The following is a 20,842-nucleotide window of genomic DNA, read 5'->3' on the forward strand; positions in this document are numbered from 1 at the left end:
AGCAAAAAAAAGGGGGGGGGGAGTTAATAAATCCACAGGCTTTCTCCAGAATGCATCGCGGCTGGGAATAGTAATAAAATTGTGGCCTTTCACTTTTGCCATAGCAGTTCTAAGGTACGACTTCATAGCAAGTCTAAACCTCTCCATTAAAGAGAAAAAAGAAATAAATTTCCAGCACTTACAGAAAGTGTTATCCTGAGGAATAACTCGTATCTCTCCATCTATTATAGGTTTGGCAGAAAGCTTAGATTTATATGCAGTGGCACCTCAGCCTTTAAAGATCATTCACATGACTGACATTACAAATAATGAAGTTTAATATAATATTCTAGTATCTTGCTTTTCCGTTTAAAAAAAAAATATTTACCTTGATATTGCTATGTAATATTTTACAGCTCTAGTAAAATATGACTCAGAAGGTGATTTTTATATAGAGGTCTCCGAGAGCAAGTCTTTTTATTCTTTTTCAGTGCATTTCTAAATTATATTACTGAATAATCCACTGCCTCTCAGAAGTTAAACTGAGGTAAATATTACGAGATAAACAACAGCAAAATAAAATGGTCTATTGCTTTCCTATGACAGCAGTGTATCAGGATCATATGTGACAATTTTTAAAACTCAACATTCATGTTTTTTTTTTTAATAGACTAAACAAAGGGCGAGATGGATATTCTCCCTACTTACTCCTTCCTGGCCAAAAATTCTTCACTCTGTATATTCCTATGACATAACTTGATGCCACTTTTAGTGGAACAGGAACCAGTTCAGCATAGCTCTCCTTTTTCATATTTTTCCTTTTAATGGCAAAGCGAATGCAAAAAGCATATGATTACGGTATTTACGCTTCCATTAAAGTGTCCGCAGCAAGTTGGGTGATTCTAGCCTACTATTTTGAAGCTATTTAGGTTTACAGCAGCACGGTGCCCATTTCATTTCAATTATATTTGAGGACAATGCACTCTTGGTGGAAACTGATGGCACAGCGACAGCCAGTAAATGTCCATTAGCAGCTGTCTTTTCATGGGGTTTTCTCTCTGGATGGTGGGTCACAGCATATTCTCTCTCTCCTCATTCTCTTTTTCTCCCTGACCCTTCTCTCTCTCTCTCTGTACACACACACACACACACACACACACACACACACACTTAGCAGCATCATTTCAATCTGAAATAATTATTATAACAATAATGATAAAAACCACAGCCAGTATTGATCAGCCTTTTTCTTTCTTTCTTCCCTGTGATGTAAAACACACCAGCAACACTCTTCTTAGCTTGGCTAAAAGCTCTTGCTACAGGAATATAATTCTCCAGACACTGTTTGGTATGGAAACAGAAGGAATGGAAGGAAATAAACCAATTATAAACTCCATCTAGAGTCTACCCCTCCCCACTCTCTGTGACTCTCTGATGCTCATAATGAAGAAGTAACCATTTGGTTTTTTTGGGGGGGGGGTACAGCTTAGCATTCCCAAATAATGTCTGAATAAAACAAGGAACTAATGTAGCAATGACCATGGATAAATCTTTAGCTGGTCTTGAAATTAACTCTTGGTGAACAATGGCAGGGAATTCTTAATGAGAAATGTTTGGTTAAAAAAACAACAACAATTTGTTTGTAATGGTAAATAACTAATTTTTAATTTCTCTGAACATTACCCAGTGAACATTTTGTTATGTTTCAAAGGAAATTACTTGATTGGAATTAAATCTATTGGCATATAAACTTGTGAGGATCAGGGTGGAAACTGGCAAAATTTTAACAAAAGCTTCACACTGCTATCACTAACTTTTTACAGTGATTTCAATGTGACTCTTAATATAAAAGGGACTTTTGACTATCGACTTGCTTGTAGACTCCACCACACCTTGACTCAAGCCCAGCAACATCTCCACACTACATTGTCAGGCAGCTTGCAGAGCCCCTCTGCACCAAAGCAGGTCCCACTGTACTAATGCCTGCCTCACCCCCACTACCAGAAAACACAGCTCTGGTGGCTGCAAATTTGCTGGCAGTGGACATTTTGTTTCCCCCACAATGTCCTTGATGTTGCGTTGGTCTGGAACATTATGGGAAATGCCATAAACATATGATGGGCAAATGGCTGCTTCCATTTTGTTTCCCCTACAATGCCCCGGGCACATGAAACATCTGGGACATTATAGGAAATACAAAATTGTGTATGCCAAGAAGCAGCTGGTCCTTATTGTGAACTTCAAGAGGCCCTATTCATATAGGAAGCTGCCCAGCAAGGGTCCTGCAACCTGGAGCTACTCATTGCCATTGTATAATCTACATATTAACGCTAACAAAATGCACTTGAGACAAATCCACAGAGTTCTTGCATATCTATATATATAAAACGCAAGTGTCTCTGCATCCAGTCCCTGTGTCTCTGGGTTTGCGCTACTGAGCACGTGCCCCACGGACACAGGGATTGGAGCAGAGAGACAATCGTTCCGGGAGCAGCAGCGGCAGTTGAAGCGGTGGTTGAAATGGAACGCTGGCACTCCAGAGGCTGAATGAAGGGCGGCCGAGAAGGGAGGCCACGCTGCCACTCTCGCCGCTGGACAGAAGGAGGAGGAGAGCCGGGGGGGGAAGCCTCCCGGGAGATGATGCCGCCGCCTCTGCCGCCGCCTCACCCCCCTCGCTTCCCCACCCACCGCTCCACACTCCGAAAGGGGCTGGGAGCCCCACACATCCGGAAGGAAACCTGTTCTACCTTCGTGCAGTAAGTATGTTTAGGACAGGAACAATAAAAGGAAACACGCTGTCATTTCTCCCTCAGGAATCTTAACGCCGTGTAGGGAGCGCATGGTTTGCCCTGCTCCCTGCACTTCAGGACTTTGGGTTTTGTGTCAGAAATGTTCTAGCGCCCGTTATTTTAACGGGTTTAAACCACTAGTTCTTAATCTTTAGCTACCCTGACTCCCTTCACTTCTTTCTTCCACTCTCTACTTCTACCCTCTTGTTTGGTTTTTATACCTTCTATATCTTGCTTGCCTTCTTTTCACATGAATGGATTTGGTGAAACCTGACCTGCCTAGAAGTGGCTGTGAACAGGAAAAAAACATTTGTTTCCCAGCCTTACAGTTCAGCTTGGAATATGAGCAACAACAATGAAAGAGTATCTTTATTACTTTGAGCTTAGTATGAATTGTTATTACTAGCATACCAATCATAGATCAAATTAAGTGAAGGTCCACAAACAGCTTAGCAGCAACCTCTAGCATGGTAATCATTACAAAAAAACCAAGAGTTTTTAAACTGGGCAAGAGGGAAATTAGGAATTGGGTATTGGTAGGTTTTCAGATCTAAAGCTTCAAGATTAAAATGTGTTGCTTATTGCAGGAATTGGTGTGAAACGGTCAAAAGCCTGACAGAGAGACCCACCTTGGTGTCAAGAAACAGTGGCCTAAATAATTCTGTTTGCACCCCTCTTTCCAAAACAAAAGCAAATATTCTCCCAGGCACTGGCCCAGAAAACCAAAGTCAAATGCTACCCACAAGCACCACAGCTTATTACTAGAACTGCCAATAACTGAACCAGAAGCTGTTCCAAGTTTGACTTTAATTTGAATTATACTAAACAGTGCAATTTGGATCCAAAAGCATTTCCAGGAGATGATGAATTGTGTTAGGATCATCTGAAAAGATTGTACTGCTCATTCCATTATGACTTGATTTGTGTGAATTCAATATTTTTCTCTACAAAGGCTTTTAAAAAGCCATTAATAAAATGCAGTTCTGGCTTTACAGCTGATGAACAGTCACCTCCCGCAGCCAAAAATAATAAAATAAAATAAAATACAAACCAGACATTGGAAGCAGAATATTGACTGTAGCCTGGTGCCTACCTGTCTGCAGGTGAAGACTTGGAATTGCGTGCTTTCTTCACTTGGGCATATAATGCTTCAACTGTTGGCCCTTCCCTAGGGCTCCGTGGTCTATTGTTCATTGTGCCACTATTTATGGAGGAATTATATGAAGCAATTCCAGCATACATTGAGTCACCATCGCATCCAAAAGTCCTGTTTAATTCTTGGATCTCGGCATAATCCCGTTCCCGAGCTTGTCTCTCGCGAAACTCTCGAGTCTTGGCTTGAATTCTGGAAATGAGAAATAAGGCTAGAATTATATTTGAAAGCTGGGTGCAAAAATGCTTATATTCATGGGTAAGTAAAACCTATTGGGGGGGATCACAAAAGTGCTAGAGGGCAGTACTTAAGAATCATGGGGCTTTCGCCAGAGTTGAACTCCGGAGTACATTTCCTAACTCTTTAGAAATCTTGTGGGTGGGGAAACACATATAACATACGTAACTCAAGATCTGCAAGCTGCAAGCAGCACAGCAGTATTTCCATGTGACCATACTGATGGCACCAAATACCTGTTTGGGTGTTATTCCTCCTGTCCTCCTTCTCCATGGGCTCATTATACCCAAGAAAATAAGATGAACCTTCTGGATCAGGCCAAAGACCCATCTAGCTCAGCATCCTATTCTCACAGTGGCCAACCAAAGCCTAGAAGGATAACCTGAATGCAACAGCACTCTCCTAACAAGTGATTCACAGCAACTGATATTCAGATACTGCCTCTAACAGTGGAATTGAATATAGCCATTGTAGATGATTGTTTTAGTTTTATTATGCTGTTTATTTTAGCATTGGAACTCCCTTAGTCTGGATATGCAACTTGCTTTCTCATTAGGTAAAATGCTACAGGTAGGTAGCTGTGTTGGTCTGCCATAGTCAAAACAAAATAAAAAAATCCTTCCAGTAGCACCTTAGAGACCAACTAAGTTTGTTCTTGGTATGAGCTTTCGTGTGCATGCACACCTCTTCAGATACACTGAAACAGAAGTCACCCTTATATATAGTGAGAGAGTGGGGAGGGGTATTACTCAGAAGGGTGGTGGGAATGGGTGATTGGCTGATAGGTGTGGAAAACCTGTTTACGACTGTTAACGACTGCAATTGGTCTTACAGGAAAAAGCAAGGGGTGAGATGGCTAAAAATAGCTATGTCTTGTATAATGAGATAAGAATCCAATGTCTTTGTTCAGACAGGTAAAATGCTGTCACTCAAACAATTCTTACCCTGCCATATGTGGCTTGCAGCTTGCCTCATAAAACTACAAGTGCTTTGATTCTGTTGCATGTGGTAATTATTAATCATTAGTGTTTGCATGATGATGTATTTCACACCATAATGATATCACATTGCAACTCAATGCTTTCAGTATCCTTTACCATTAAAAGCATATGGTGGAGGGTTTAATCTTATATTTAATCTAACTCTGCCCGTCATCTATTCACAGACTATTTAATGCTTTTTAGCAATCCCGCTTTATGGTTTCTATAAAGAAGTCATAAGAATATCTCGGAAGGATAAAAGCTGGCCTTATTTAAATCAATAGAAAACTTTCCATTGACTCAGTGAGGATAGCATATAATTCATTCATTGACTGTAAAAAATATCTCATTGAGTAATACCTATAATTAATAAGAAAATAAGCAGCTCCACATATTGCAGCCACATTTCTTCTGTGAATTATGTATTATAGACATTTGAATGTAATTTAGATAATGTTTAGTACAGTAGTATTATGGCTAGAAATATTAGCCATTCCCATCTAGAAACTACATATTTTGGTTTTTTAGGTGCATTACTAAGATTTTCACCTGCACATGGAAAGTGTAAATCTGAAAAGAACGTATTTTCAAATATTGTGTATCATACAGGTACATTTGGAAAAATGCATTTTATCAGGACACACTATAGGTGCCTATTGTCTACTCCAGGGGTAGTCAATCTGACATCCTTCAGACATCGCTGAACTATACTTCCTATCATCCCTAGCCACTGGCCATTATGGAATTTGGAGTTCAACAATATCAGGAGGGCAGCATGTTGGTTACCCCTGGAGTAGACAATAAGAACAAATAGCACAGATCTAGGCTGATACAGCAGAACCTTTGGGCACTTTACCATGTGAAGCAGCAATGCAAAATTCCCCCAACTGCATTTATGGGTAGGGTGGAAGTATAAAATTGGTATGAAAGCACACAGGCAGTACCAAAATGACTGGAGGCATAAGTAGTTTAGAAATGCATGTTACAGCTTGACTAACGCTACAAATCAGAGACACATGCAGAGAATTCACTATCCCTTTGATTATTCAGATAATTGCCGCTGCCTTTAAAAATTAGAGTAAACATGATGTTTAAGCGCTTTTAGCTGCAAAGTATTGGACTCCTGTAGTGCAAGTTGGATAATTTGATAGGTTTTCCGGCACTGTTAAATTTAACAGCAATAAGAGCAGCTCACTTCCAATAATTGCATATTAGAATGAATCATCCTTAAATGGATATTTGGTATTAAGATGAATTTGGTATTCATCTGCTGTGGCACGGAGAGGGACGAGTTGTAATGGGTGTGCCTTTCAAGACTTCAGATCTATATCACCCCAAGCCAGGCATAGGCAAACTCCCCCCCCCCCCGATGTTTTGGGACTACAAATTGGGTTCTACCATGAGTAAGAGCACGTGTTGCGATCGGGACCTGGCAAGACACATCCCTTCCTGTGGGGGTGGGGCCGGTAGCCGGCCTTAGCAGCTATAGGGCAGAGAGGAGTTACTGGGCAAAAGTAAATGTTGCAACTTGTGATGGACAGCTTAGCATCCTATATATTCCTCTGCACGCAGGGTGATCCTTCTCTTGGCTTCGGCTTCTGATCAGATCACCAGGCTGTGAACACGGTTGTATTAACCTTATTTATCCCTTACTTATCCCTTGTAAAACCTTTGGCCTTGTACCTTTTATTCTTAATTTACCTTGGTTAACTTTAAGACCCACCACTCTCGTTTTAAAAATTCCCTTGTGACAATACCTTTCCCTACCCTGCCCCCCCTTTCCCCCCTCTTCCTTCCCCTCGGGGTCCCTGATCCCCCTTTTGCAGGCCCATGCCGCTTCCTCACGAGGAGGCCCCCTGATTGCCTTTCCACGCACACACCTCCCGCCATTTGGGTGGCCTGTTGGGGTCCTTTTGTAGTTGGATAAATTACATTTATTTCTGGCATAGGGCATCTTTGTTATTGCCAGCTGGTCTGTGTCTACGCAGCCTAAGAGGTTGGCAAATCACTCTGTAGCCCCAGGGCTTTGGTGTGCATTTCACAAATATTTGATAATAGTAATAACAGATAATAATACTAATAATAGCAGGGAGCCGCTTAGCCGCTTTTTCCTGTTTGATTTCCCACCCCACCCCTGGTGGGGGCTTTGCCACACCAGGGGCCTGTTTGGGCTCTTCCCCCTGCTCCTTGGGAAGATTCTCCCTGTGCCCATGAGCTCTGCCCGTGCGTAATCCTCTCGCCTTGCCTTTCCCAATAGTGAGAGCCCCCATTAGGGGCTTTCCTTGCACAAAAGGTCCCCCCCCCCATTTCTCCCATTTTATAATGGTGGGGTTAGTCAGGGCCATGTCTAGATTGGCTGGAATCACTTTCACTAGTATTCCTGAAGGCTGCCTTTAATTTGGGGGTGTGCAGCACTGTTGGCTGTATTTTAATCTAGCCATGGGCAGGAGCACCATTGTGAGGTTCTTTTAATACTGCAGCTGTTGCTTTTGCGAGCGTGCTTTCCTAGCTTTCGATGTGAGCACTGCTTTGGGCTGCTTCTTTTTCATTTTGGGTGGCCCTCATCATGACAAAGATCCCTAAGAGCAGAATCATTGAGGCCTACACGGCCTACTCAAACCATTGAAGCCTAAGCCTCCTACTGTTAACAGAAAGTGGCTGAGTCTCTGTGACATGTGACTCATTCTCTTTATACAATTGTATCAGTCTCCTTGCAGGCTTAGCAGCTCTGTGTAGGTATGACTGCCTGTATGTCTGTGCTGTTATTGCTGATGCATCTCTGAGGCAGACAGAGTGGAGCCGGTGATTATCTGTGCTCCTATGACTTGAGCACTCTGTGCATGCTCTTTAGCTATGCTGTTTGCTGAACAATTTATTTTCTTCAAGTATATTTTGCCCTAATAGGATAGTTACCTTATTAGATGTCTAGCTTATTTAGCAATCCTTATGGGGATTACTCTATTGCTGGGTAGGTAGAATAAAAATAGAAATAGTTTATTGTTATTATACCACGTTTACAGTGTGATTGAATGAGCCCCGCTCCCCCCAATTTCACAGTCCTTGTCACATTTCGAGCCGTCCCATTACCACCAATCCCTAATGTCAGCTGCGATGTTGCTGTATTTCATTCAGCAGCCGCACGGCCCATGGGTAAAAAACTCTTCCTTAACCTGTTGCTAGAATGGCTCCAAAGTAGGCTTCTACGCAGCTTGCTTCCTATCCCAGCAAAGAGGGCTATTAAGGGGCCGTCCCAGTCACTTGTTCACCCAATCTTAGTTGTACTATGGGCCACATTAATCCATGGTAGCAAGTTGGCCGGTGATCCAGTAGCATTGGGCCCGCCTCTCAGCCAGAGCGGATGGTCTCCTTCAATGCTCTGCCCGTCAATCCAGTCCTCGGACGGGGCCATCGCCTCCGGCTGGGTTTCACCTGCCAAGTTGGCTGTCAGCACGGAGGGAGAGGAGCTCCCGGTACCGGGGCTTTAATTTCTGATTCCCGATTTCGCAGAGCCCGGTTCCGTCCTCTCCGCAGCCCCCGGTGCGGGTGGGGGAGCGTCTGCTCGGCAGGCAGCTAGGAGGGGGGGCAGTGAATGGCCCCACCTGGGCCGGGAGCCCTCCCTTTTAGCCCCAACCTGGGCCTGCTGCTGGGGCTGGTATCTCACCCATTTCCTTTCTTCCATCTCTCCCAGGTATTTCGACGCAGTATCCTGAGCCTGAGTTCCCTGCTGAGGTCAGTCCGCCAGTGCCAGCACAAGCATCTTCAGGCAGATGCGCCGCCACAAAGACATTCCAGAAAGCCGGCCAAATAGGAGCCGGGGAGTCTCTCCTTTCGTCAGCGCCTCTTCCAGGTACCTCGGCCCAAGGGGCGATTTGCCATGCCGGGAGCACTTCCTGGTGGGGCAGCAATAAGTGCTGGCAAGCTTGCTAAGCTAAGCAGGTTCTTACGCGGTTTAAATTGGTTGGGATTCGCCTGTTGCGACCCATGGAAGCTGGCCTAAATGACCCCTAGGGCCACACTCACCTTGTCAGTTACTTGATTCTACGATTCCTCTCGCTATTGGGTGCACAACCTTTCTCTACTTGTTGCCAGGCAGGCGCCCCCCCCCCCCGTTGGGGGGGAAGGGGGCTCGGCAGCAGCTCAACAGGCCCACTGTCCAGGCAGGGACGGGCTCGACGAGCAATAAAACCTTACCTTGCACTTACCCCTGTAAGTTTATCTCTATTAAAATCTGACAAGAAGGTTTTACAGATTAATTAGCTGTTTCGTACTTGTGGGAAGGGTCTCCCCAATATTGCCAGGATTCCCGGGGCTTTCCAGCCCGTGGTCAGGAACACAGCAATTTAAATTTGGTCGCGAGCTACCTGCAGTGGCTTGGGGGAGGGGCCAGCAAGGACCCTGCACTGAGTCGCACGGCGGGTCCCATTCCGATTCCCTTGTGTACCCGACTTGCATTCCCCCAAATCAGGGTTTCGTCTTTAAGTGAGCCTCATGTGATTTCTGTCTGATCCATATCCTGGCATTTACATGCCCCCAGTGAACGACGCTATCCTGTCGGTACCCAAGTCCCCGGGACCATGGGGAGTGGGAAGCGTTGTTTCCCCCCGCTCCTTAACTCTCCTCAGCGGCATTCTCCCAATCGCTGGTTCTAGGCCAGCCTCTGTTCCGGTAGGACAGTAGTCTGAACCAATGCCTACGCAACCACTCACCGAATTTGTATTTAAATAAAATTGTGGCCTAAATTAATGCCCAAAACCCAAACAAAATTATGTCTCCTGTGTCAAGTCATGGGAGGGGGGTGGCTTGAGGTCCTCGATACGCAACTCCCATCATCCCTGACCACTGGTCCTGTTAGCTAGGGTTGATGGGACTTGTAGTCTCAAAACATCTGGAGGGCCGAGTTTGCCTATGCCTGCCCTAAGCCCTGCAAGTATGGTGTGGGCAAATTGGAGAAACCCTGTTTCTGTTTTATAAGCTATCAGTCTTGGCAGGCAGACCAACAAATCTACCATCACCACCTGCCCAAAAGAACACACAGTATTCTAGATGCTCTAAAAAGTATACATTATTTTTACCTAGAAAGGAATCTGCATTTTGGTCATGACTGCTTGGCTATATTGCATATCCTGTTGTTCTTTCCTCGCAACTATTGTAAACATACCAATGTGACATGGAAATAGATCAGCACTACTAATCCTGTAAACTGCCCTGACTCTGCAAAGAGTAACTGGGTGTGAATGGGTTTAGTGAGTACTCTGGATGTTGTAAAGTACCAAGCCACATTTTGTTAGGCATGTCGCTCAAGAGAAAGGGCTATTTCCCTAAATCTTTATGTAAGATCACAGGAACATGTGAAGCTGCCTTATTCCAAGTCAGACCTCTGGGCCATCTAGCTCATTATCATCTATACTAACTAGCAACAGATCTGCAGGATTTCAGACAAGGGTCTGATGCTGCAGAGTGCACCTGTGAACTTTTACATCTCTGCTGGTACTGTGACATGTGAAATGCAGTGCAACTATGAAAGTCAAACAGCTTCCAACTAATTGCCACCTTTAAAGCATTGAATGATACATTTGAATAAACTAAATCTTATATACCAGTGCAGGCTGCTCATTTTGGTGGCGTTGCTTTTTAAGGCAGAGGACCACTGGAAATTTAAAAGCGAAAGGACATTACTGAGAAGACCAAGAACTAGCATGGATTACATGGCACAAAGATGTTTGTTTTTCCTTAGCTGTCAAATAGGGTGGTCCACGTACAAATATATGTGTCAAGTCCTGGCCAAAGTGCAAGTAATTGTGCATTGAGTAGGATTCAGAAGACCATAACAAAAAACATTACTGCACCAATTAAAAATACCAAAGTGAGATATCAGTTCGTATTTAAAGTCGATAGAGTTTCTACTCCCAAATCTCTTTGTCTAGTCTACAAGTGCAATGAAAATATTTTGCTCTGAAGAAACAAAGTGTAGATTTCCCAGTAAAAATATTATGGTCTCATTGGGAATTCTGGAAATACACCAGAAGAGCATCCTGCTGTTGAAGCCCTGACTCCATCTGATATTTTAATAGCTCCAGATGGCCTTTACTGGAAGACAACACTCTCACTATTCTTTTATCATGACCCCTGAGGTCACAAATGATCTGCAAGGATGGTGCTATTGTCCTTTCAAGAGTAAGTTAGTATGCTTCCCATTAAATCTTTGCTGTTATTGACCATACTTTCACTGACAAAACGAATACCATCAGTTTTCTCAAATGGCACTATATGCAAAATTATAAGAAATGTGTTTTTCTGGCTGTTCTACTATAGTCCACGTTAAAGCAAACAATGCCATTTGATGCATTTTTTTCATCAGGTGGTTTTCTAACGCAAACCACAGGAGCAATTCCAAATATTCATTTATGTAAGAATGTTGGCCCTGAAAATAAAAATCTAAGCGCATTAAGGTCCATGTCTACCAACTTTAATGGATGTTCTAAGAACAGTGAGCCTATTGTAAGATTCATTGCTGTGAAATAATTAATATTCACATTTTTAATGAATTATTTGTCCTTTGCCATTGTCATAAATAAAGCACTCTGGATTTGCATAGACAAAAATATTAAATAAACTAATGCTCTAAATAAAGTAATAAGGTTAATTTCCTTCCTGCTGTCACTAAATTCATGTTAGCAGCCTCTCTTCAGCTTGACATCAATTAATGATTTTAATTCCACACTCTTGTCACTGTGCTCACTACCCTTTCCTCTAATTAAAATGGATGATGCATGATGAAGGGAAAACACAAGACTTCTGTTCTTGTAACATTTCTATTCATTAGTATACTTTTTTTTTTACAGCAAAAGGCTTGTAGCTTTAATGGCACTAAAGGAAGATGAAGAAAGGCTGTATTATCTCTGAGAGGCGTAGGCTTTAACACCCTTAAGGGGAACAGACAATACATAAAATTACCATTGTTGGAGGACCAAGTCCTCCAGAACAAGATATCAATATAGTCTATTAATTTGTATGCATTATCTATTAATAAATGTGTACACGCACATCCATGTTCATATACCTTTAAATGTATGCACATTCTATACTTTGGGTGTCCACAAACTAAATAAATGCAATTTATTGTGACATCCAACACTAAGCACTATTGGGCAAGAATGCAATGATTTTGCTCTGATGATATGACATTTATATAGGACAGTCTGGTGTGACAAGAAAACTGAGGAATGCTGGTTTTGTAAAGAGAGAAAAGAAGATTTTTTTTTACCATTTATGGAGTTATGGTAGTAAATGTGGCTAATTAAATTTTCCAGAAAGATTAGATTCTTCAGTATGCTTGTTGAACAATGTAAACTTGAATGTCCCCATCAACATATTGGGTCTCAGGAAATCTTCATATTTTAACTATGGCAAGAATTCTGTATGCCAAGTCTTGGAAGAAGATTAAAAACTTTAAAAAATATAATTAGGAAGATGTGGGAACAATTGGTGGCTATAATGCTAAGATATTATGGAAAGATAGCAACCCTACTGAATACATGGAGATCAGGAATTTACTATATGAAAAGAGATTTAGAAATATTAGGAATGTTGGATTGATTATATGCTGCTGTAAGGATAATCTGGTGACTGTGTAAATGCATACTTGAGAAATAATTTCATTCCAAGATGCTGCAAAAGGTATTAAGATATAGGCAATTAAAGCATTTTACTGTAAGTTATTTATATTTAACTTATGTACATTAATTAATTTTGTTAAATGTATATAAAGTACATACACACATCAGTCTAAATTGCATCTTCAATAATAAGTTATTTTGTTTACATGATGGGTGAGCAGTCATCAGCTTGACGTGGAAGAAGGTCTCACTGTGTTTTAGGTCCCTACTGCCTTAGGTAAGTAATCTGTTGCAAATATAACTTCCAGCAGAGTCTGTGAAGCTTATAACTTTTAAAACCTCACTAAGCTTTCCTTCTGGTTCCAAGGGAGAAACTTTTCTCACATCACTTTTCAATTCAGAGACAGGCTGATGACGAAAATATCATGGTACAAATTATTTGGAAAGACTACTGTACTCCTTTTAGCCAATTATAATACATTCTTCAATATAAAGTAAGAGTCCTAATGCCATTCTTACAACTGAAGAGTCTTGGCAATGCACAATACATTTAGAAACCAAGACTGAGAATCTTTGCTGCAGTCATTATTTTCAACCCCATGAGCTCCTAAACCTTCCACTTGGCAAATTTCTGTCTCCACTTTCTTCACACTCGGGATCAGAAAGCAAGACCCACAAAACCAGTGCGGGGAGCTCCCCCTTCTGGTTCAGGAGCTGTGAAGGACAGATGCTGTTTTCATTTCAGCATTGATACCCACTGACTAAATTTGCAAAGAGAAGGATACTAACAGATTCACTTCATAAATGTAATCTTATTTGACTAAGAAGCAAAATGGTAGCCAAGTTTTGAAATAATAAACACCAAGGGTGGTTGATTGGTTTTTTCAAAGGATGTCTCACATTTAGAAATGCACAAATACAACTGTTAACCTTTGGAGATTGATCAATCTTTAGCACTAACCCCTGAAGCTCTTTGCAAGTCAACAAAGTCAGGAGCTCTTAAATATTTCAAAACAGCATTTAAAGAAAACCCCATCACGGCCCCCTCCAAAATCTAGCCATCCCTGTAAGTAATGTCATTCCAACTTGTCCTTGGGAGCTAACCACTGGCAGCATGATTTTTTCTGTTCTAAACCAAGACAATCAATAGTTAAGTGATTAGCAAGTAAACATGCATTTATAAATAAATATCTAAATAGTATTATTGTTGTTGTTTAATTAATACACACTGCAAAAAGAACTGACAGACAAGGATGCATATCTAAGCTGCACAGAGATTATAAATGTTTGGAATGTAAGCTTTTGCGCCTCTCAAATCTCTTCTTTAGGGCCTTTCCAGAAAATCAATTTTTTTAGTGTGATAAATGTGTAGCGTTTTTTCATTTGTTGCATGGGATCCAGACATTTTCCCTTAAGGAAGCAATTCTGTTTCGGTAATGTCACAGTTTCCCCCGCATTCAAGCCACAATATATTGCTGCTTGGAGGATGTAGCTCTTTTCCCAGTTAGCAGGGCTGCAACAGTGTGCTGTCTTGAATATGATTCACGGGGACCTATTGCGTAGATTCCATGACATCACTGATGACAGGGGAAACTACCATTATGCTGCTGCCATGCTATGATTCGGACTCTAAATCCTTGAAAGTGGCTTCTTTCAGGAGCTGAAGTTTACAAGTATGGAAAAACCTTGTTTGCTTCATGCTGCCTCTTTCTCAGTAGCAAGAATCCTTGCAAAGGTTAAACTGGCATGGGAGTTGTATAACCCTGTGCTGTTACCCCCTCTGCAGGCTTAACACTTTCTCTGTCTCTGCTGAATATCTTACTATATTGCACTTAATAGGGAATGACATAATTGCATAATTAAGGGAAAGGGTCATATATCTGTGGGAGAGTATCTGTTTTACATGCAGAAGATCCCTGGTTCAATCAGCTTTTTCTAGTTTCTTCTACATGGTGATCAAAGTGCTATCATTCTATCAATACAGGTACACTGACATGTGTCATGTATAGAATGCAATGTACTACTGTTCTAAAAAAAAAGAAGAAGATCATATTACTTGAGTACTATTATAGGTCCATGCCTTATTTTCATTGGCCATATCAGGAATTGAAACTTTATCAGCCATGTTTGATATTTACCCCAGTTATATTTATTTACAGTGGTACCTCGACTTATGAATGTAATCCGTTCCGAATGCACATTCATAGGTCGAAAAATTCGTAAGTCGAGTAAACCGCATCTAAAATTCGTAAGTTGAGTAAACCCCATCTAAAACCGCCATTGGAAGTCCTTCGGATGTCGAAAAATTCGTAGGCGTGCGGGCATTTTTTTCATTTGTAAGTCAAAAAATTTGTATGTCGAGTAATTCGTAAGTCGAGGTACCACTGTATTTACATTAGATTATTAAGTGTGCCCAAATATATAGTAAATATTTCAATCAGCAATTATCAGTATCAGAAATATTTAGCTACTATATATTTGGGCACACTTAATAATCTCCTTTCCTGAAATAGCTTCCTTTTATATGGGTTTCAAGGATACACCAAGAATGGCTGAAGGAGTCTTGCTTCATACAAGATGGGATTCATAATAAAGCAGTGGGATACTGTATAAAAATAGCAGTCTTAATTCAATTCGTTCAATGGAAAATTAAGCTACATTAATTTGCTTGTCTTCTAATCAATGTGAACAAAATACTTTCAAGACTTCGAGCAAAATACAATGCAAGCAAAACACTATTAAAATTATAGAGTCAGGGCAAAATAATTTTATATAATTGTGGCCCTGATTGATTTTTTAATGGAGCATCCACTTGTTCTCTGACCCCGGTGGACTTCCACTGCATTTTGGTTCTACACAGCAAATTCATTACACCAAACCTAGCTCCCCTGTGCATTTCATCATTAGAGCAAGCAAATCTGAGATTACCCGTAAGTTATTTGTGTCATTAGCAGCACAGGAAGAAGCAAAAACAGAAGTATTTCTAAAAACAAGGTACTGCCTAAATTGAAATGTTCTACTGGATCCCTAATAAGTTTTTCAAGGATTGCCCAAAGTTTCAACCGCAGAAATTTTTTATTATATTGTTTTACACTCCCTGCTTCTCCTAACAGTAGTACCGGTAAGTTTCAAGGCAGCCCTTTTAGATGGTCAGTTTCCTTGCGAGGAGCCATTTAAAGCTCCCTTAATTATATACTATATTTATCCAAAGCAGTTTACAATGGGTTGGATCTTAACATATTTTTTACCGATTTGTTCTTTTTAGAGTAATAAAGAGCTATTGTCAACACTGTTATTTTTCTTAAAAGATAATCACTCAATAAAACAAAAGAGAAAAAAACATGAGAATATAACAATCATAGGCAATTTACATTGGGAAACACGTTAGTAACTGGCACTGTAGGAAGTGGGTTGGAAAGAAACTCCCAACTTCAAAGGAAAAGGGAACAAGTAGCACAGGAGATCCCAAAACCAACACCTCCCCTGTAATCATGTAGGCCCAGTGAACGTTATCACTAAAGTAATTATTCCAGCTGGAATATGGTTGGTGCAGGACCAAAATGTGGAAGTCAATTCATGTAAAATTATCCCAAAATATTTTTTTTTTTGTTAAGACACAGACATGGCTTAATATTTAGGGCTGCTTTCTCAGTACATTTTTGGATGTGCACATTAGACTGAACATTTGTAAACTTAGATATGTAACGTATGAGTGAAGTAAGTATTTTTTTGGGGGGGGGGAATCACGTTTACGGCACCATCATACCTAGCATGAGTGTAATCCAAGTTTGTGAAATGTTCTTGAGAGATGTGTCATTAAGTTCATATGTTACATTAGTGCATAGTAAATACAGTGCACAACAAATATATCATCACTTATAAAAATATATGTTTCGATGGATTATTGCTTCTTTTCCTTGGGTTTACACAATAGTAGGAATCAAGGTACAAGGTAGTGATCCTTACCAGGGATTGGCTATCAAGATCTCTCTCTTTAAATATAGGGTTGGGGAACACAGATGCTATTGGACTCCGCAACTCTAATCAGCCACAGTCAGGGACGATGAGGGTTGCAGCTTAGCAACATCTGGAGAACCACAGATTCTCCCACCTCTGCTTTAAACTGAGGACATGAATTTAATTTTACTGCCGAGGGTATGTTTACAATTAGCCCAATTTATATTTTCAGAATCAGAAATAAAAAAGCATGCATATTCGTGCCTGCATTAGAAAGCCACGAGAAACAGTTTCTTCTGTTGCTTTATCAGATTCCCTCCTCTTTTTTTGGTAACATGTGAAGCCATGCTAACAGAAAAGGAGGGGAATGTGTCTTGCCCTATTTTCCACGTCAGTTTCCCCTGAAAAGCCTCCTGGAAGACTGGCAGCTTGCTAGTTTAAGCTCTAGGACAGCACCCTATGAGGCACGCGGGCTGCTGTCAGAAGCAAACGATGCCCACCCCTCATGTAGAGGCCTCTCTGGATCCAAGCCCAAGAAACTACTTTATGCTGGGAAGAATTTTCAAAACTGCTGGCGGACATCCAGTGTAAAGTACAGTGGTACCCTGCAAGACGAAATTAATTCATTCCGCAAGACTATTCGTCTTGCGGAAATTTCGTCTTGCGAGGCACCTTTTCCCATAGGAACGCATTAAAATTTAATTAATGCGTTCCTATGGGGAAAAAAGTCCGGGGGCCCCTCCCTCCCGGAGCCAAGCCAAGCCGCGTTTTAAGACTGCAGTGAGCGAACAGCTGCGCTGTTGTTCGCTCGCTTCAGTCTTAAAACACGGCGCCCGACCGGCATCGGAGCTCCGCGCCACCGCGTTTTAAGACTGCAACAATCGTTGCAGTCTTAAAACGCAGCGGCGCGGCTCCGGGAAGGAGGGAGAGGGCCGTGGGATCGTGCCCGACATCGGGCACGATCCCACGGCCCCCTCCCGACCGGCATCGGAGCTCCGCGCCGCCGCGTTTTAAGACTGCAACGATCATTGCAGTCTTAAAACGCAGCGCCGCGGCTCCGGGAAGGAGGGAGAGGGCCGTGGGATCATGCCCGACATCGGGCACGATCCCACGGCTCCCTCCCTCCCAGCATTGGAGCTCCGTGCCGCCGCTTTTAAAGACTGCAACAATCGTTGCAGTCTTAAAACGCAGCGGCGCGGCTCCGGGAGGGAGGGAGGGGGCCGTGGGATCCCACGGCCCCCGACCGACCGGCAACGTGGCGCTGCGCGGCTCCAGGAGGGCTTACCTTTTCGCTGCGGTCGGGAGGGATGTTGTCCGCGTCTGCGATTTTAGATCGACTGCGCATGTCTGGACATGCGCAGACATGCACAGTCGATCCAAAATGGCGGACGCGGACAACACCCCTCCCGACCGGAGCGAAAAGGTAAGCCGGCTTACAGTGGTACCTCGCCAGACGAGTTCGTCTTGCGAAAAACAGGCATAGACGAATTCGTCTCACGAGTCAACTAAAAACTCGCAAAACCCTTTCGTTTTGCGAGTTTTTCTTCTAGCGAGGCATTCGTCTTGCGGGGTACCACTGTACTAAGAGTTTTCTGATCAAAACAAACAATGAAATACGTAGACATGTGTAGTCCTGCTTATAAAATTATGTGCATATTTGTATTCCAAGGTAATTTAATGACCGAAATTAAAAAAGGGGATCAGTCTGCAATTCAACATGCAATCTAAACTGGAATAGCTTCATTAACGTCAATACTGCAGCACGCTGCAATTAGTCAACGACCTATTTTCTATTAATATTTTTTAGGACTATAAATAGCCATCGTTGTTAGTGTTTAACTTCACTGCAAAGCAAAATGTAGGAATAGTGGCACCAATTTAGAATCAACTCTTGCATCATAAAGCTAATCAAGTTAATTGACTTCAATGTGATTTTGTAGTGCTCTGGAAGTGACAGACTGGAGTTGCAGGCCTGTGTTCAGATATAAGCATTTATGAGAATTAAATTAATGTTATCTGGTGCATGATTGTAGCTAGGAACTCTGGTCCAATGTCCATTATGCACATGGGAGCAGCGGTGGTATACACGCACAGCTCCTGCCTCATATAAGCCTCCTTATCCAATGCAATTACAGGTTATTCCAGGCACGCATTTCTTTCTGTGTGCAAAACTGCACAGAAAAGTTGGGGAAGTATGCATTAGCTAGGTACGTGGGGATGGTTACTGGAAAACTGGGCTTCTACAGATGGAATTTGACAGAAGTAATTATATAAAAGCATGAAGATCTTAAATTTGAGGGGGAAATATTCCAGAAAGGAGTACTCACTAGTTATTTTATACCCAGCTATTTAATCTACACAACACTACAGGACAACAGGAAAAAGTTGATCTCCAGTGACAATATTTATTTCCAGCGAGCAGTTTCAAATTCAATTGACGACACAGTGTAAAATCAACAAAAGTAGATACGCAAATGTTTTCGGGAAAAGATACAAAATTTATTCCAATTCCATATAAATATTAATGTTTTTGAAAGTGTCTAGACAACCAATTCTATCACAGGTGTACTTACTACTCTAGTTGCCCCTGTAAAGAAGGGAGAGTGGGGAATGCCAAACACACAAAGGTCGTAACCAGCTGATGAATAATCACAATTCTCATAAAATGCACATATAAACAAATGTAATATAAATCTCAAACATAATAATAGATAGGCACAACCATTCACCTGTAAATATATGCCATCAATATGAATCCATAAGTATCATGGGATCCACAATTTACAGATCAAGGTCCCAAGGCAGACAAAAAATGGATGTAATAATTATTATAGTCCTGCCAGTATGCAACATGAACGTTGCCACAGAGGGGTGTGATGCAAAAGATACAGGTGAAGTTGCCACGAAGAAAAAGTCAAACAAAGAAGTAATTTTGCAGTAATGCCACTCCAAAATTAGATGAAAAAGGCCACGAAGAAAACTTTAAACAAAGCGGGACAAGGTTACCCGGGTTACAGTCCTTCATGGCCTTTTTCATCTAATTTTGGAGTGGCATTACTGCAGAATTACTTCTTTGTTTGACATTTTCTTCGTGGCAACTTCACCTATATCTTTTGGAGTGGCGTAACTACAGAGCCATCACCAACCAGTACGACCTGCATCACACCCCTCTGTGGCAACGTTCATGTTGCATACTGGCAGGACTATAATAATTATTACATCCATTTTTTGTCTGCCTTGGGACCTTGATCTGTAAACTGTGGATCCCATGATACTTATGGATTCATGTTGATGGCATATATTTACAGTTGAATGGTTGTGCCTATCTATTATTATGTTTGAGATTTATATTACATTTGTTTATATGTGCATTTTATGAGAATTGTGATTATTCATCAGCTGTTAAAGACCTTTGTGTGTTTGGGGGAGTGGTGTTATTTGGGGGAGTGGGGAATGGCAAATTGTGAAACAGATGCCGGGTTGCTGTAACAGCATCTGGATATAGTCAAATTATCCTAGTTGGTGTCCAATATATATTCTGCTTTCTCTCATTAGTTACATGAGCTCTACAAAAATCTTTGTATCTGAGTCATTTGACTAAAAATGAACTCAGGTGGAATGTAAATTAACAAACAATAACAATAATAATCTCTATCAAGATTTAAGCAAAAGACCAAGTCTACCTCTCCTGTTCTTGCTTCATTTGTATTCTCTCCTCTTCTGAAGTAACAGCTTCCTGCACTTTTATTTTCTCAATCTTGTCATCTTTTCGATGTTTGCCAAACCTGTTAATAACAAAATAAAAGTTCTAATTGTCAACATGAACCATAATTGTGTAGGCTTCTACTCTCCGCATAGAAAACTGTGTGCTCATTATAGAATGACACTCAAACAAAGGGGGCGGGATGGAACGGCAAGGTACTCATCAAACAAATACCAGTTTCAATAGTTCAGCCTCAATGATGCTTATATTTATAGTAGCATGTGGGAATACAGGATGTGCCTGTGCACATCGCAGCATGGTGTGCTTCAATTCTCCACTAAACTGGTAAGTTGGCATGCCAACTGCAGGTGCAGAAGGGCATAAAGTTCATCCGTTCCACATCCCTGACAAGCACAATAGTGTGACCC

The 20,842-nt window shown here is 41.6% G+C and overlaps 1 protein-coding gene across 1 annotated transcript in view; it reads right to left on the minus strand.

Moving 5' to 3' along the window:
• The window catches only part of PARD3 (par-3 family cell polarity regulator), a 624,867-nt gene that overhangs the window by 116,630 nt on the left and 487,395 nt on the right, over positions 1-20,842 (minus strand). The window contains exons 22-23 of the mRNA XM_033166263.1: positions 20,395-20,462; positions 3,862-4,113 (exon numbers count right to left, since the gene is read on the minus strand). Of these exons, the coding sequence (XP_033022154.1) occupies positions 3,862-4,113; positions 20,395-20,462 (320 nt within the window). The remainder of the gene's footprint in view (positions 1-3,861; positions 4,114-20,394; positions 20,463-20,842) is intronic.

Source organism: Lacerta agilis, chromosome 12 (genome assembly GCF_009819535.1).
Source record: "Lacerta agilis isolate rLacAgi1 chromosome 12, rLacAgi1.pri, whole genome shotgun sequence".
Classification (NCBI taxonomy): domain Eukaryota; kingdom Metazoa; phylum Chordata; class Lepidosauria; order Squamata; family Lacertidae; genus Lacerta; species Lacerta agilis.